General features: G+C 39.4%; 1 protein-coding gene across 1 annotated transcript; it reads left to right on the top strand.

Annotated features, from left to right (window-relative positions):
* Positions 1–1,610: 1,610 nt before the first annotated feature.
* SIRT1 (sirtuin 1) lies at positions 1,611–18,750 on the top strand (the record flags this gene model as incomplete). The annotated part of the gene is made up of 8 exons (XM_008944813.1): positions 1,611–1,758; positions 3,101–3,342; positions 4,674–4,826; positions 7,147–7,294; positions 10,925–11,004; positions 15,233–15,419; positions 16,752–17,312; positions 18,247–18,750. Coding segments are annotated over 8 exons (1,842 nt in total), but the record flags the coding sequence as incomplete, so codon positions are not given.
* Between the last annotated feature and the right edge of the window lie 521 nt (positions 18,751–19,271).

The raw sequence follows: 19,271 nt of genomic DNA, 5'->3' as shown, positions 1-19,271 counted from the left end.
TTTTATCTCTAACTGCATAGCAAAACTCCACAGGAAATTTCTGCCTGTGCGGAAGCGATCCAGAAGGGAACAGAGCCCTCTGAGGAGCGTGGAGCAGCCTTGCTATTTAAAAACTGCATTGCAACAACACAAGACCAAAGCTAACGATCTCTTGTCAGTGCCTGACAGAAAGCCTTTTTGCTCCAGCTGCTCAGGGATGCAGGCATGTTTTGCTGTGGATCCCTTAGTTCTGCCAAGCCCTTTGGTCTTTTGGAGGAGTCCAGTGAATACCTGGGGAGTGATAGAACTTCAGCTGTTACTTTGTTCTGCTTCTCTCTGTCACAGTGTTTCTTAAATACCAGACAATGTGACCTGTACGTGAAGTGTCTTTAACACACACTTTGATTCTTTATACAGGAGACAGGAAGTAGTAATCTTTTAGCAGATTTAGTAGAAGTTGCACTTCACACTGATGGGTACCAGTCAACTTTGTTCTTCATAATGCTTTTTGTGTAATATGTTCACCGACTTCATGTGTAACAAGGTAGAAGTGAAATGCTGTAAATATGTACATTAGCAGTAAGAAATAGCATTGTCGGTGAGTACCTGTGGTCTCAGAAGAACCAGGCAGCAAGCACAAAACCCAGACTTCTGTCCTCCACCTCCTTCCATTCTACTCAGAATAAAGTATTTACATCAACAAGAGAAAGAGCAGGACAACACAATCCCTGAATAAAAAATTATGGCGTTCTGTGGTGGTCTTTTTTTTAAGTGTAAAGTAAAGTAACCTGGCTACAGTATTGTAGAGATTTGTTCAGAGATTAGAAACTATTAGAGGAATTCTTTGCTTTAGAGAGCTTGAATGAAGCTTGTTCTCCTTTCTTCATAGTCTTAGACTTTTGACAAATTAAGCTATGGTTGCTGTGGCTGTTTCTAATAAAGCAAGTTAAAAAATTAAGGAGTCTAAATTTCAGTAAGCTGCTCAGGTTAAAATTTAGATTTTCCCTTTATCTGAGTAACATGTGCTGTAAGACAAGTATCTCAGTTCTCTTCGGGCTCCTTCATCTAGATACACGATGAAGTGAGATAGAGTTACTCTGGCTTAAGGCCACAAGCTGAGCTGAAGTAACTGTGTGGTACTTGAAGCCAAAACCAGCTGCAGGGTAAAATGGATGAGATAAACTTAGAGAAGGTGGTTCAAGGTAGCACGTTTGCTGTCAGTACTGAAACACCATAGTGTGTATGTGGTCATCTGCTGCATGTGGCATGTTTTCATTTTATCTTATTTTTCAAGTGAGCTGAGTGAAGTGAGAATGGCAAGAGGAAGGAATTTTTAATTGTACTTTAAAACATTTCATTTTTTTTTAAGATACACAATCCTTAATGCCCAACACTTCAGAGAATGAAAATTTCACTAAGATCAACATAAAGCCCACTGAAGCCCAGCACTAAGGTAGCAAATTCTGCAGTAAGTCTGTTAAGGCTTGAAAGCATGTCTGTAAACTCAAAAATAGTAGAAGTTCTCTGTGTTTAAATGACAACACCTATTTATAATTCATTGCAATCAAACTCAAAAGCCTACAAGTTTAGGTTTTGTGATATATGTACATTTATGTGCCATTTGGCTCAAGTGTAACCCATCATTGTTGTGCTGTCTTGCAGATAACTTCCTTTTTAGTGATGAAATCATAGCCAATGGTTTTCACTCCTGTGACAGTGATGAAGATGACAGAGCCTCCCACGCAAGTTCTAGTGATTGGACCCCAAGACCACGTATAGGTAGAAGCCTATAGAATGTTTTTAGATGCTGTTTGCCTTTGCAAAGTTGCTTTTTGTGAGTCTCCAAATTATTTCTTCTGTTGGAAGAAAAAAAGTGGCAGTTACTGCTTTTGAGTATGTTAGAGTTGTTGACTGTATCTTGTATGTTATTTAAGGAGTTTAAAAATGAACCTCTTTGAACTTGCTGTATTTCCATCGAAATTGTCAATGTCTTTGTTGTGTAGAAATCCTGCCCCGAACCATCTTAAAAGCATATGCACAGATTCACTAAATTGATGGCATATTTCTAGCCTATTTGCTTAGTATTAATTCTTTTAAGGAACAAGGTGATTCTTGTATGATTTTAGACAGTGTTACATCAGTTTGTGAATTAGTAGTGTGCTTATATATTGTGCATTAGCAACAGATAAGTTAGGCATGGCAGTTAGGAGCTCAGTTAGAAGAAGCTGCTAGGGTCCCTGGTGTTTTGTGTCGGACAGTGGCCTCCAGGGTGCAGTGGGGCTGGGACTTGAGGTCTTCTGTCTCACGCAGGCTTTTGCCAGTATTGATAAAAATAGCAGCAAGAAAACACATTCAGTTTCGTGAATTCTGATAGGACAGTATTCCACTTAAAATCTGCCCATGTGTCATCGTTGCTGATCCCTCATTCCAGGATCACTGTTAGTACCTTTTAAATACATATAACAATTGTCTTCTTATGTATTGTCACTAGTGACAGCTGTTTGGGTCCTCTTAAGTCACTTTAGCTTTTTAAGATTTACCTGTTTTAATTCCACTGCTCTGATCTCAAGTGGTTGTGGACAGATTGATTTGATGGCTTTTAGGTCATGTCTGAAACATGTATTAGTATTAGACAACTAAAAGAACAACAGAAATCCCTGGACTGATGGGCCCTATTTGTCTCTTCAGAACAATGTTTTATAATATCACTAGAAAATACATGTATGTTTGGTGTCTCTTCAACTTTTTTGATTACTGTAATTACCTTACAAAATGATGGAAAAATACAAATGAAGCCAGAAATGGAGACACACAGTAAAAAACTTGTTGCTAAATAAGTGCACCTGTAAGAGCCCTCAAGTTTGCTGTGAAATGGGATTTCTACATTGACTAACCTTCTATGAAATCCTTCATGGGTTAACATAAAATAATAAATAGAAAAAAAACCAAAAACCTAACTATACCAGCACTTCAGACCAAAACATACAGGGGGTTTGATGAACCAAGTCTTAAATTGGATTAATAAGTCATACTAGCAAGCATTAATAAATGGGACAGTGATCATAATCTGAAATACTTGACTCAGTGATACATATTTATATTTTTTTTTTCATTTTCTTAGGTCCCTACACTTTTGTTCAGCAGCATCTCATGTTAGGTACAGACCCACGGACAATTCTGAAAGACCTGCTACCAGAAACAATCCCTCCACCTGAACTGGATGATATGACACTGTGGCAAATTGTTATAAACATTCTTTCAGAACCACCAAAAAGAAAAAAACGGAAAGATATTAATACTATTGATGATGCTGTGAAACTTTTACAGGAATGCAAAAAAATAATGGTGTTGACTGGAGCTGGGGTAGGTATTGCTGCAATGACAGTGAGAGCATATAGGGACAGTTGGTTAAACACTTCCCAGAGCCTTACAGCATGCCTGTGATGTGGCCCTCCAATGCCTGTAATCAAAGAGGAGGCACACTGCAAGCCTGGAGCTTAAGCTGGAACTTAAAAGGTCTCTCTTATAAGAAAATATTATTATGCATTTAAATTCTTAAACAGTTGCTTCTGTGCAAAATAGTTAGGGAATAAGATCGCATCTACCTGCTTCCAGAACGTTTTCTATTCTAGTAATTTTTCATTTGAAACAAAAGTTATGATTTTTTAAACAGAATGGCAGAGAAAGTCTTAAAATGCCTGATGGCACAAGAGGACTAGAAGAATAGGACTCCAGAAAAAGAGAAGAGAGTTGTGGAGGAGGATTGTAAGGAGAGTTTGGTTAGATTTCAGTTGACAGAATTTTACTTTGAACACATCGCTCTGTGATGGTAACAAGATTACTCACTGTCATTCCCAAACTGTTGTACCTTTGCAGTTTTATACCTTTGTACCAGATCACAATACAAAAGCTGATCACTTTTTGCTTCTGTTGTTCATACACTGAGGGTATGACATAATTCAGAAAATAAAAGTAATTCACATCAGCTTGTCAGAAAAGTACTGCTTCTGTCAGTCTTGCTCTTTTCATAACCACTATCATACACCTCTTCCTCCTCCTCTTCCTACAGCATTTTGTGGTAGTCTGAGACAAAATTTTAGTCTTTATTGCCTACTACAATGCTTTGATAATGTTTATGAAGGGGATTATTAATCAAAAGCAAGTATCCTTTTACTCTTTTAGCGTGTTATAAAAAAAACAAACCAAACCACCTTGTCCAAGTCTAAGTTGGCAGGTCAGTGAACAATCAAGTTTAATGCAACAGTATCATAAAATTTTTGTTAATTTTTTACCAAAACTTCCAGTAGCAAAAGTTGTGGTGTCCCATTTACTGTTTGTACATATTGTACGAAGTTGTTTTTTGGTTGGTTGTTTTTTTGGGTTTTTGTTTTTCTTTTTTGGTTTTGTTGTTGGTTTGTTGTTGTGTTTTTTTTTTTCCCCAGTTGTCAGACTTTGTTTCTGTGCTGCTTCTCCTGCCGATGATTTGGGAATTGTTATATTGGTATAAAAAAAGAAAAGAGAAATAAATACAGAGAATCCAGACTGGTTTTGTTCTTAATGTCTCCAAGCACTGTGAGCCTACAAAATTGATTTCCCAAATACTCTGTATCATAGCAACTTTTTATAGCCAAATATGTGGTTTCACTTCAAAAATATGTAAAAATATGTTAAAAGATTGCAAAAATATGTTTCAGGTGTCCGTGTCTTGTGGAATACCTGACTTTAGATCAAGAGATGGCATCTATGCACGCCTTGCTGTAGACTTCCCAGACCTTCCAGATCCTCAAGCAATGTTTGATATAGAATACTTCAGGAAGGATCCCAGGCCATTTTTTAAGTTTGCAAAGGTATGATTTTTCCAACAGTTCTTATCTTGGTCAGTAAGGACAGATAGCAATATTAAAATGCATAAGTTGGATATAAAACTATTCTGTTAACAAAATGGCATCTTTGTCTTTTTTTATAAACAAGGTAGAAAAATGTTAATATATGGAATTTATGTTAATGAGAGCCCTCATTCAGTGGCATAACCACTCTCTCTTTTGGCTTGTCTTTGCAATGTATCCATTCTGTGTCCTCAGTGTTACTTCAGTCCTTGTATGCAACCACATGTTAGCCTTTTACAAACATGTAGAAAAATTCTTTTTGAGCTTACTTTTACTGTTCCTGTTCCTTATCCATACAACCATTCCAGACTGTCCATCTGATTTCAGGGAGGACAAATAAAACCTTGTAATTATTTGATCAAAGTTCAGTAATCTTAGCTGCTGTTATTTTCTCAAAAAAAAAAAAAAGCATATGAGAATCTTTTGGCCAGCACAAGTAATGTGTAAAGCTGCATTTGAATTTGATCTGCTGTGGCTCTTCAATGTCATATAACACATTCCTATTTTATCACTGTATTTACAGTAAAGAGGACTAAAGCAGTTTCATGCAGTAATAATTTGTTCTTGTTTCAGGTTTTGATATAGCTGTCACAAGGTCCTGTACATCTTAGAGAACTGAAGCCTTTTTGCAGGGACTGTGTTTGCTTAAAAGGGGGAACACAGCAGTTTTGGAAAGATGTTAGTGATATCCCTGAGACAAGAAAGAATTACAGAAGCTGTAGACATATGTAGAAATGGAAAAAAACAATTGCATTTAAATTGGAATTTCCTCAGGACAAAAATGTCCTGAAAATACTGTAAGAATTACTACAGGACCAGTAAGGAGTTATGAAAATCCATCACTACTAGTTGTGCTCAATCCTCCTCCCCTTCACTCACAATTGATACTACTGCTGTATTATGTTACAAATGTTGGAAAGCAAAAAAAAATCAATGCATTCTTCAGCTGCTTGGCTTTCTCTGAAAGCCTCCTATCCAGACACTAACATTTTGATGCTCATTAGTATACTCAGTTTCTTGGGGTTTTAATATTTGGTGGGGGGGGGGGAGAGGGAAGCAAACAAAAATCCAAGCACATAGCAAAAACAAAAAACTAATTTACTTGAAACCTGTCTATACACAGATTTTACCAGAATAATCCAAATCCATTTGGCTGATATTTTTTTTGTTACTAAAATAATTTCTCCTCCTCCATTTCTGCCCATCAGCTTAGTTAGAATATTGATTTCTTATTCCATGAAATCTTAAGTTCCTTCAGTTCTAGGGCCAAAGGACAGCCAAAAAAATTGGAGAGCTCAGTGGCAGAACATGTCTTCCTTCTTCAGAGTAAGCTATAAAAGCTTTTAGGACCACATGAATCTCTGATTAAGGCTGCATGACAGCCTGGTCATAGGCATTGATCACTACTGCAGTTTAACTCCAAAGACCTGTATAGCTTTGGAATTAGGAGTAACTGGAAATATTTTGGGGAGAAACAAAAGCTTTCAAAAAGTCTTCTACATTTGTTAATAGGCTAGATGGTAGCTGAAGGCAGAGCTGTCACAAAAGGTAGTTCCCTGCTGTGCTATAACTTTTGGTTCCTAGTGTGAACCTTTCAGCTGGGTGTCTGCATTTAATTTTTCCTTTTGGCAGGCTCCTTGTTCACTGAGCCAACTTCAGATCATGCTACAGAAGCACCTACATTTTTTCCCTGGGATCTTCAGATACACCTACCCCCTCTACCTTGATCTAATGAAAGGCTAAATGGGCACTGGCTAAATTGGCAAAGCTGGTCCAAGTATCACCCGTCTTCCCCTTTATATCCAATGCCACTCTTTCTGGGCTTCAGTTTTCTAGGAATGGCCACTGATAATTCTGAGGAGCAAAAACTGCTTACCCCAAACCTAAAGTCCAGAATCCAAATTCCCCAAGAAATTGTTGTTGGACTGCAGTTAAGCCATATATGTTTCTAATAACACATATTGAGGTTACTGGACACTTGCAAAGGAAAAAAAAAAAAAAAGCTCTCCTGTTTCTCCTAATTCTCAAAACCAAAAAAAACCAACCCCTGAACTTTGCTTTTGTGCCATGTGAAGAAGAAAATACCAGCTCGCCTGGAGCAGTTCAGCCTGACAGGGTCAGAAGCTCAGGTGCTGAAGGGAGAGTTGGCTCTGAGGGAGATGGCAAAACGCAACTGCTGCCGCTATCGTTGCTGAGGGCATCCAGCTCAGTGTGAACTGCTGCTGGAACAAAGACCTTGTGTGTCCCTTTACGCCTTCTAACCTACTTCTGAACCCCCCAGGAAATCTACCCAGGGCAGTTCCAGCCATCTCTCTGTCACAAGTTCATAGCTTTGATGGATAAAGAAGGCAAACTACTTCGCAACTATACTCAGAACATAGACACATTGGAACAGGTGGCAGGAATCCAAAGGATAATACAGTGTCATGGTGAGTGGTCTTAGTTTAAGTTCTCTTATTTTACGCATAGAAATGATTTTTACTGGTGCATATGACAAGGTAATCACTATTGGAATATTTTTTGTTTTAAATTGGTATCTCTGCACTTAGTATCTGGGTCTGAACTCTACCGGTTGCACTATCACCTTGTGAGCTCTCCCCAGCTGAGACAGGGGATCAGGAGAAGGAGGAGTCCCATAGGTTGAAATGAAAACAAGTTTAATGAAACAGCCCAACTAACACCAGTAGAAAATAAAGTTATACTCAGCCCAGTGAATATATGGTAGTCACAATGAGCAGGAAAGCCATCCCTCCAGGCAGGGGGAGAAGCAGGAGGAGCCCACACAAAAGACCCTCAGCAAACTTCCCCCTTTATACTGAGCATGACATTTATGGTCTGGGGTACACCTGTAGCCAACTCAGGTCAGCTGCCCTGGCTGAATCCCAGCTGCTAATGGTCTGCAGGCCATGCCTGGCCCAGGAGTCTGTCCCAGCATAACCTGGATGGTATCTCTTAGCAGTACATATTCTGCTTTTAAAATGCTGACTTTTTTTTAAGGTAGCTCGAGTATTTAATCAGAAGTGTTTCAAGTGGAAATATTTCAGAAACTACACTTGACAAACTTTGTATGTCAGTGTCTGTACGTATCAGTGAAGATCCTCACCCTGTCTGCACAAGTTTAGACCTTAACTTTTAAAACTTATTTGGTGCTTCTTTATATTCCTGTGTGAGAATACAGTGTGGAAATCAGTCTTATCATAGGTCCCTCTCACTGTCTTATCAATTCAATTCTTGATTTAGGTTATGTTCCAATGAAGTTTTAAATTATCCTGACACTTCAATGACTCTACCTCATGTATAAAATATTGTGGATTAATCACCAGTTCAGTTAAACTGAAGATATCTTGTTACACCTTCAGTGTCATACACATTCTGTAATTATGATACCAGATTAAGTGGAATCTCTTAATTCCTTGATATGCAAGCAATATGTTTCCAAGGACAGTCAATGTCAAGCTAAAAGTCCAAGGATTCATTTTAAAGGAAAGGACACAGAAAGCATCCTTAAAGTGCACATTTGGATCATTTAGTATACTTTGGGCAAATAAATTGTTGAAGAGCAGCGTTGGCATGTTTGTAAGACCCATCTGTCTAATTCCACTTTTTCCAGGAACAAAACTCACTTGGTTTTCTTATCTACAAAGCTTCCTGCAGTGCCAGATTCATTAAGTTTCTGTTTTCAGACAGAGCAAACTTGGTGCTCTGTCATGGTGTGACCAACAAGCACACAGCAGAAGCCTGCCTGTTGAGTACTCCAGATCTAGCACTGGTTCCCATTTGTGCTTGACGTGTCGTGCATTTTCTCTGGGTTGTCATTCTGTCTGAGGTGTTTATCACAAACTTCTTACAGAATTGTGGTTTTGCACATCACTGCCACACTTGAGCTTCCCATTTTTTCAGTCGCACACTACAGTAACTTGTTTTCAAACCATCTTTAGTGTATGTCCTGTAGAAGTTGATTTTAAATTTAAAAAAAGATTCTTTAAAAACATACTATGGAGTTTGAGATTTTGAGGCTTTTGGAAATCAGTGAAGGTTATTTTGAGGTTTATCTGGCATACAGTTCTGCTGCTCTTTAAGAAATGCTACTTGACTAATGGTAGTGGTGAAAAACCTGAGACTGTTATGTAAGGGTTGACACTTCTATATTTATTCTGTCTTTTTTGTCTAGCTCTGTCAGTAGCAAGATAATCATGAGTGTGCCAAATTACAAGAAACTTTGTCATGATTTGCAGAGTTCATATATGATTCTTTGAACCCATTTCACACTGCAGAGCTACAGTAAAGTTGCTACTGTTAAGACTGCAGTATCCTAGATGCATTTTCTGAATTTAAAATGGCTGTTGGAGTCAACCAGCACGTCTGAAATGAATCATATTCCTTGCCCTTGCTGTAGCTGAATGATCAGAGGCGGTTGCCTGCTGGCTACACGGGACTCGTGCAAGGGGCAGCAGAACTTCTGGATTAAGTCCTGACAGTGAAAAAGAACTCATGTAAGAGAGCTGCAAGTAGGTAGCAACAGATGCCTCAGAAAGGGGTAGGTTTGCTAGCCACACAGATGTGTCCCTAACACACAGTGTAGAGGCCTAAATTATTACTATAAACAAATTATAATGAACAAATAACTGTCATATGTCCTGTAGTCTTTGGAATCCCTCAAGTTCTGGGAGTTGCAGTGCTGAGCAAGCATTTCAGGAGCTGTGTGCTTTCCACACCAGCAGTGATTAGCAGACCTGAGCTGCCAGGTAGTCATAAATAATCTGCTCCAAGTTTTCCTCTGCTTTTACTCTTTTTCTCTTGATGGCCCCAAAGCATATTTTGATGTTGTACTTAGCCCCAGGATCTCTTCATTTAGCAGTGTAAATGTGTGTTGGCTGACGTGTAGGTTATGAGCAGAAAACATCTTTGGTTCAGGTGGCTTAAAATACTACTGCAGATGAAGTGGTTTTTAGCTGTTGAAAGCTTTGCAGAAGCCAGCAACATCTTAATTGTTATGGTTTTAAAAGTTTCCTTTAGAAGGGAGACTTGTACTCCCTGTATATTACTCAGTCACAGGGCTTTCTCACCGCCCTCATAACACTATTAGAAATTAGGGAGCTCCAGACCTCTGCTGTATGAGTGACACGTTCCAGTGCACAGTCAAAGATCCTCAATTATTTTTTTTAACCCCTTGTTTCATGGTTATGAGAAAATATTTCTATTTTTCTACTTTGTTCTTCAGCATTCCGTCAACATCAGCATTATTCCTTCCACAGATAAAAGGCCTTGTAGGCTTCTTTCCTGGACATGCACACAACAAAGGGCCACTCCTGCCACGGTGACTTCACACCATGTATTCTCATGTGTTTGTTGGCCACCTGATCAGCTCTCCCTTTAGACAGATAGACACACCAGTGCTCTACCAGATACTCAGTCATCACCTTCAGCTGCTTCAGAAACAGGCCAGTTAGAGCTACCAAGTGGCTGGGTGGAGCAACCAACTTAACAGTGTCTTGCCAAAAAATAAAACACAGTAGCTAAGCTGAACACCAAGTTCAGAGCACTACTTCTACTTGAACAGTACAGCCCTAGCTTCTCACTTCTGCTGAAAGGGACACGGCTGCTACTTAGTTGCCTATAACGAAGTCTTTACTAATGCATTTTCTTAGTTATTTTTACCTTACAGTTTCTGGAGCTCCCGTGGGTTCATGATCTGCTGCTGCTGTTTGCAGAGCTGTCGGCACTACCGTTAGTTGTGTAAAGAGGAAAAGGGGTGGATTCTGTTCTCCCCTCCTTGTATATGCTTGTGCAGGTTGAGGGGAATGAGAAGACACATTATAATTTGTATTGATGTGCATGTGGTATACCACTACTTCTAATACAAGATTTCTGCTGACCAACATCTAGAAGAACTACTTTTTGTACTACAAGTATCTTTCCTTAATTTTACATTACTGGTTAATGACTGTTTTTTATACCACTGCAACATCACAGCCTTTGTGTCAAAGCAGCTTGGGCAAAAAGACCAAATTTGAATGACTGACAAATCCTTATTTCTACCATATGGGTTTTTCCCACAGGTTCCTTTGCAACAGCTTCCTGCCTGATCTGTAAATACAAAGTTGATTGTGAAGTTGTTCGAGAAGATATTTTTAATCAGGTAAAAAATCTACTTTAACTCACTGCAGCTTTCTAACAAGTAATTCTCTCAAAAAAAAAAAAAAAATCCAAAATACACACAACCAAAACACCACACTTGGATTGCTTAAAGGATCTGCTTTTAAAAGACTACATATCTTTGCATGTATTTCATAAAAGTGCCTATCTATATTTTAGCATTTTCTCTAGTATTTAAAAGTATACTCAGAGTATATTCAAGTGTACTCATACTATACTGCAAAAATGAGGTAATGAGAAAAAGCAGAAAACTGTAAGAGTTCATTTTTAATGGCACCTCTGAGAAAAACAGAGGTTAAAATGGTAAGTGGAAAGTTGGGTTATACCTGGTTTATGTTAATCTGAACTCACAGTCACACTGAGAAAGCATTCTTAGCTATTTATAACAGCTGTTGCTGTTGCTCTTCCAACATTTACCTACATAAAAAACTTGTTTGAACAGTAGATGATGCCTGGAGAAACTACTAAGTACAGAGTAGGCTCTGAGCAAGGAAGGGGATCAAAGGAGATGTTGGACGTTGCTTTCTAGGACTCCTGAACTCTTCCTTATTCCCAGAGTGCCCCAGGGCCAAGGCAGGTGTTCTGCTCTGTCAGAGCAGATGAACCTTTGGCTTAGTGAGACCCTTTTTCTCTTTTTCCCCTTCTTTTGAAGGAACAGAGATGGTGATTCTCTGATCAAAAAGTTCTTGTTTGTGCAAACGGAAGGGGACTCTTTCTCCATTTTATTTTGACAGATGCTTAGAGTCCACAGTTGCAACTTTAGATGAGAAACATGGAAAGGATGTAAATCTTTGAGGTATTACATTTGAAATGGAACTCAATGAAAGCCTTTCAGAAGAGAAGTTTGAGTTAAAGCTTTAAGAAATGTGTATCTATCTTGTAAGCCTGAAGCTTTGTAACAGTGAAATATTGAATGTGAAATCTGGTTTACTTTGCTTTTAAGAATATTATTTTTGAGAACCTTTTTATCTTGCAGATGTTTGCTGCTCCTTTACCTTCAAAGACAGCTGGTTGGAGTTTAGGTTTTCTTCCTTCTAAACAACCTTCCTAAGCATTTTGTAATTTTCTGGTTTGGTTGTCAGCGGCCAGGTCTCCTTTTCCTAGCAACACTTGCATTGTTGTATGTTCATAAGCTGAAAGAGATGTCTGCCCCCGTGGCCTGTCCCTGCTGGTGGGCAGTAAGGAAGCAGGAGGAAGTGGAGAGGAGGAGCCTGTAGCAACACTTCTGCATAATGAGAACAAAGAGGGGTCTTACTCCCAAGATGAGACTGAAGGCACTTTTTACACCCCATCTCTCAGCCCTGATTTTACCTTACTGTTGCTAGGTTTCTCTTCCCAGGGCATGCCATAACAGTGAACTATTTTCTGCAAAATAAATATGGTTATTGCCAAATATAATTTCACATGAGAAATAGAGCTATTGGAAAGAAAGCATATCCTTCCTCCTGTATGCCCAAAAAAATCGTTCTGTTTGCCATTATTATCTTTATTCTGTATCCTGCATTTCCCAAATGAGTTCTCTGTGGTTTCTTTTCCTGTTGCCTCTCTAGAATATAGAATTTAGATCCTCAGATATCAAAAGAAACCTTTTCTGTGCTTAGAAAACAAAATGTTGTCCATTTCAGCAGCATTGCTCTCTTAAGTTCTCCTGCACAAAAATGGTTTGGGCACCTGGGTCCCAGTAATTCCAGTTTCTAGTCTCTCCTGTCCTCCACTACTTGAGAGTTGAGTTATGCGTGGCCACAAGCCCTTAATTTTCCCAAAAAATTCTACCTTTCCTTTGCTCTGATTCCTCCCTTGATGGTCCTAAGTGCCTCACAAGGAAGCAAGTCTAGCTAGCATCTTTCTGCCAGGATTTCCTTTCAATAGAGTATTGGAAGACTATTACAGACTGAGAATTGTTTGAGTTCATTTGTTTAGAAAACTACCAATTTCTTGCTGCTGCTCTTCATTCTTTTGCCACTTCCAAGATAACGTGCTGGTTCCCAGTAACACGATTCTCTCTTAGTTGCTGTACAGAACCATCCTTCTGGATGAGAAGCAGCAGCAGTTCTAAATTACACATAAAACTTTTGAGTGAAACTGTTGTCAGTCAGAAAAATACTGCTCTTACTTTGCTTTTGCCTGTTTTAGGCAGCCTCAAGAAACAGTGAAAGGATCTACATTTAGGAAGAAAAGGCCCAAGAAGTGGAAAACATGCAGCAGTTCTTGGATATTCTTAAGACAACATAATCTTTACTAATCGTGGTTTTGACACACTGATAACATCAATAGTCAATGAGGAAATCCATTTCTCTTTCATTAGACAACTACATTAGGAGAGGTGGTCGGGTTCTGGGGGAGTGCTGCTTCTGGAGGGCAAGAGGACCCTAGGCATTTGAGTGGCCAATTACCTAGCTTTAACTTCTTGGTGTCAATTTCAGCTCTTGGAATAGATCTTCCCCCTTACTGACGACCTTTCTGAGGATTAGCAGAGAAGCCGGTGAGTAGCGTAGTGTTGAAATGCATTTATGGGCCCATGGCAGTGACTCATGACTTGGGTAGGGACATCCGGTGCTCTGCAGAGAGCCACGACATCGCAGCTCATTGGACTTCCTGGGAGAAGTGAAGGAAACAGAATGAATGATACTTGGTCTCTTTAAATCAAAAGTTAGAGGTCTTCATTTCATCTTCCTCCTAATACAGAGCAAATTATTTTCGCTCCTTAAACTTCCAACTGAAAGTGCAAAGGCATCACTAACATCAACAGAAGAGACAGCAGGGTAAACAGCTTCAGAAAAGTTTAAGCTGTTTGTGTGTTAGGAGCTCTCTAAGGGGTAAAGATCCAAGGAGAATGTTCAAGATGCAGTCTACCCATCTGCTCCTTTGTGGGGTACTCCTTAGTTGGTTTCCCTTTAGTATGGGGTTACCAGATACTCTTTAGCTTGGGTACGTAGTGAAGGTTTCCTCTGTACCAGTTCTTGGTTCTTGTGCCATATTGCTTCTTACACATCCCTCCCACAAGGTTTTCTTTAAAGAAGGATTGGATTCTTTTTTCAAAGACTTAGATTTTTGGGAAAGGTGCTTTAACACTAGAGGAAGGCCTTTTACTTTTGATGTTTTCTCTTTTCGAAAGCATTGTCTTTTGTCCTACTGCAGACATCCATTAACTAGTTTTTTGATTTAGGCTTTCTAACGTGTATTTTTTTCTACATATGTTTTCTGTAAAGAGGGAATTATTATGCATTTAAATGTCCATTTTCATATATTTTCTCCTATTACAGTAGGTAATACACATCTCTTTGCACCTTTACATACCACTGATTTGCTTTTGATGACTGCTATAGCATTGCAGCTACAGTTAGCTCCTCAGATTTATTCTGCGGTATCTAATTTTAACACTACAGTTGAGAAGACTTGGAACTGAAAGAAAAATTGTTCGCTAGTAATTGAGTATTGTCCGTACATACATCACTCACTTTCTTGCTCTTCTTCTCTCTGAAAAGGTCTTAGGATAGGAAGGAGCTGGAAAAGGTCCCAAAGGTCAAAAATCCTCTGGTTTCAGGAGGAAAGGGAACCCACTTCTCCACAAACATAACTCTCATCCACCTGCTAGTGAACAAGGATTCTGCTCTGTTTTTGGAGGAACTGGAAAAGTTTAAAATGGAGACCAGACAAAAGTTCTTTCCCATGTCCTTGTCCTGTATGCTTTTTGCTAGCCACTGGCTACAGTGTCACATTGCTTTATGTGTGTAACACACATGCTCTTTGCAGGAAAGGAGAAAGTAAGAGAGGTGAAGCTCCACAGTATGCTCTTAGATTAGGAAGAGGTTTTTATTGGATCCTAGAATGGAAACTGATAGTGATACCTAAGTTTTTGCTCTGATAAAACCAAGAAAAATAGATTCCTATCAAATAGGAGGTAGTTCCTCATTGGTGCTGAGCATGACTTCTGGACTTTGGCTTAGCTGTCAGGTAAGAACTGTGGTGTAGATCTGCGTGGTTTCTCCCTTTTGACTTCAGAGGCCTCCCTTTACTCCTGCCGTAGTTTTATTTCTGTGTAAAGGTGCTGCAGGCTACAGTAGGAAGTGTACTCGTCTGTATATCCACAGAAAAATGCAGTGAGGTACCACTGAAACTTGTCTTTTGCCCAAAGTCACTGTGAATTGCTAAAATCTGAGGTTTTCAGGGAGCAGCCTTCAACTATAGTAATAGAAGCTGTTCTAATGCAGGTTGTACCTAGATGTCCCAGATGTCCACCTGATGAGCCACTTGCCATCATGAAGCCAGACATAGTGTTCTTTGGAGAGAACTTACCTGAGCAGTTCCACCGTGCCATGAAGTACGACAAAAATGAAGTCGATCTCCTTATTGTCATTGGGTCTTCACTGAAAGTAAGGCCAGTTGCATTGATTCCAAGTAAGTGACTATTTCTGCTAATATTTTTTTCCAAAAATTTGGATCAAAAGTGAAATTCTCAGTTAAGAGCTCTAAGAAATGTTTCTGGGCTCATTCAGTAAAGAAACTAGATGAAGCATCTGGTTTTCTAAGATGAAAACTGATTGCCTATGTAGAGCTGAAATGCACAGTAAAGGAACAAATTCCAAGTGCTTTGTCTACACTCCAGGCTGATCTCAAGATAATGAAATGACAATCTGAAAAACTACTCTCCTGAAACTTGAGTGACTTTCTTCCAAGAGTCAATTAATTTCTCTCCCTGCCTGCAATATGCTTTCAGAGTACACTTGAAAGATTTAGAAAGAAATCAATTTTAAAAAGATAAATGTAGTATTAAAAAAATCAGATGAAGTACATCAGGTGTCTAAGTACTGAATACTAGATGATACACAGTGGGATACACATACAGTGTCACTGTTTGGATCCTTAGCTTTTGGAAGTGATACAGAAAAACATTTCTATTGATATATGTTATAGGAAAACGCTCTACAGGAGGGATGAGAACATACCATGACAGGTGTTTTATTCACCTGCTGAGTGCCAGACTTGCTGGTACTACAGCAACTCTCTCAGGTGTACGCCTGAGGACACGTGTTAGCGCCTCCTGTTCACTGGAGCGGCGCCACAGCCCCGGCCTTTGTAGTGACATCCTCCTCACCAGACCAGAGACACAGCCTGAGCCGGGCCGGTGGGAAATAAGGACTGGGGAGTTTGGATCTGCCACACAAACCATCGCTCCTCCCGTGCCCTAGGGCTGGATTTCATTAGGTGGTTATCTGAGGAATCAGTGCTAGGTTACGCGGGTACTGGGGTTTGGAAGCCTCAGTGTCAGAAATGGGTTGAGCCACCTCGCACAGTATAGATTGCACCTGGAAATATTTTGCCCCAGTTAAGGGGCATTTACCAGCAGTGTGTTCTTCATGTGCACTCCAGTACAGAAAAGGAATGCACAAAATCGACATCATTCTTCTAAGAGATTATAGAATTAATTTTAATAATCTTTGTAACACTTGACCAGGTCAGTGTTTCTGTGCAAATGTTTCTTAGTGATTGAGTAGAGGAACAGTTATTACTGGAAAAAAACAGGGAAAGAAGTCTGAATAGGCTACAGTAGGCACAGCACCTCAATCTGCTGTTGGTAAATTTGGGATTTGCTTGTCTTCTTCCTCTCTCTTTTGGTCTGATTGCACATGAAGGTATGGAGAGCAGCGTGAGGAACTGAACTTCCTAGGTAGATCTTTGCTGAAAGTACAACTGAAGCGATTACTTTTAAATTCTCTTCTCTCTCTGTAGGTTCCATCCCCCATGAAGTGCCTCAGATCTTAATTAATAGGGAGCCTTTGCCTCATCTACACTTCGACGTGGAGCTTCTTGGAGACTGTGATGTTATTATTAATGAATTATGTCAAAGGCTGGGTAGCGAATATACAAAACTTTGCTACAACTCAGTAAAACTTTCAGAAATAACAGAAAAGCCTCCACGAACGCACAGGGAGCTTGAAATGCACTCATCTGAGCTACCACCTACCCCTTTAAACATTTCAGAAGACTCTAGTTCACCAGAAAGAATGACTCCACCAGATACTTCTGTGGTGTCTTCAGAACCCACAGCTGAATGTAAGGTAGAAAACTGTGATCCCACCTCAGAAACTAAAGGGACCTGCACAGAGGAAAAGCTTCAGGACACACAGATGTCGTCAGAAACCCCTGAAAATCCTACTAGCGAATTAGTGAACTCTGAAACAATGAAGGAAAATCGATCTAACAACGGAGAAAATAAAGAAAAAAATGAAATATTGAGGAAGTGCTGGGTAAACAGATCTGCAAAAGAACAGATTAGCAAGAGGCTGGATGGTAAGTCTTCACTCATTTCAGTATTTTGCATTTTTTGGCTGAGATGTTTATCCTATACTTAAATTTAAAGCAATAAGTAAGTTACCCTTGAGGGAATCATTGGGTTTTGGTGGTTATTTTTGTTCATACAAGGGTCTAGATAAATCATCATTGTATCATTTCTTTCTTTTGGAGGAGCCGGTAGGAAGGTATTTTGTAATTCATAATAGATTTTATAAGCCATTATTACATTCTCCCTAAAAAGATAAGCATTTAAGAGCTTGAAGGTAGGTATCAAAAAAATAAATCTGTTTCTAACATTTTCAAATGCATTTTCAGAAAAATTAGTTTGATCCTCAGGTGTTAAGAAGCTGGTCACGCTAGGTCATCCTATGGTATGGCAGTAGAACTGAAAGATCAAGTCACGATAGGAGTTGAAAAGCAAATGTCACAGCTGGAGCCAGGCACACTGTGAAGGAAGCACTGAACTTTCCAAGGAAGCCTTCCAGTGCACATCTCTTAACTGATGCGCACAGTTATCACTCTAGAAAATCAGTGTGGATGAAGAACCAGGTATTCAATTACAACTTGCCAAAGCTGTTTTTAAAAGTTTGTCCAGTGCTCTGTGTGGTGGGTTCCAGTCCTGTTCCGAGTAATGGAACCTGGCTGCGATACGCGTACCGACGGCAAAGCTGCGCACCCCCGAAGTTCAGGTGCCCCTTTTGTGTCGGAGGGAGGGAGAAGGAACACTGAGCCTTCCAGTGAAGCCTTTGCCTTGTGCTTCCTGACAGATACACACATTGAAATAACTGCGTTTCTAACGTCATCTGATTTGTCAGTGAAGTTGCACTGTTAAAAATACCCATACACAGGCACGTTCTAAAGCAGAAGTTTGCAAGATCATGTCTGAATCATTTATTTTAGCCTTTTGTTGACTTTTGAAATTCTGTTTCAGGTACTCAGTATCTATTTTTACCACCAAATCGCTATATTTTCCACGGTGCTGAGGTGTACTCAGATTCTGAAGATGACATCATATCTTCTAGCTCTTGTGGGAGCAGTAGTGAGAGTGGTTCCTGCCGTAGCCAGAGCTTAGATGTGGAGGATGAGAGCGAGATCGAAGAGTTTTACAATGGCATAGAGGATGAGGATGCTCCCGAAAGGGAAGAGGAAGCGGGCTTTGGGGAAGATGGAGCTGAACAAGATGAATCTGTAGCCGATGAGTCAGCGTATACAAATGAAGCTGCAGGAACGGAGCATCCAAGCAAGAACTTGTAAAGTGATCACGGACTGGTTACAGGAACTTTCCACCAGCATTAGGAGCTTTGGCATGTCAGAATGAATGTTTACGTCTGAATTTAGAGCAACAAAAACATAAGGGTGTAGTGTTTATAAATAACTAAAACAGATTTTCATGCTTAGTTTTTTACCTTTTTCAATAAAAATCTATTACTGCGCACTCAACACTAACTCATCTTTTTTCTTCTTAAGGTACTAGGAGTATCTAAACAACTGTCACCATGTTCACTTTTAAGTTCATCTGTCTGATCAGGCATCCATGTATATAATACATATTTTTGCTTAATGAATTTCAGCTTACATTATTTTTAAACCGTTTTGAAAAAGCCATTGGAATGTTAAACTAATATAAAGGGAACAGCTAATTTAGACCAAAGAATGGTATTTTCACACCTCTTGCTTTGTAACAGTTTGGTTCATTTAAAACCTTCTTACGCTTCCGCTAAACCTTTCATTCTCACCCAGTCTGTCATTAAACACTGGCATTTTCCAAGACCTACTGTGGCAGCTAATTTTTTGCTTTAACAGTTAGTTGGTATGTTTGAGACATACTTCAATGTGAGCAGACAGCTAGATGGAAACAAGACAGCGAGCACTTGATAAATCCTATGGTTTTTAGACTGATCAAGAAGTGCTGTGAGAATGTTTAGGTGACCAAGTGTAACACTTCCTGTGGACATG

This window comes from Merops nubicus, unplaced genomic scaffold (genome assembly GCF_000691845.1).
Source record: "Merops nubicus isolate BGI_N331 unplaced genomic scaffold, ASM69184v1 scaffold18527, whole genome shotgun sequence".
NCBI lineage: Eukaryota > Metazoa > Chordata > Aves > Coraciiformes > Meropidae > Merops > Merops nubicus.
This window is presented reverse-complemented; position numbering and strand designations above follow the sequence as displayed.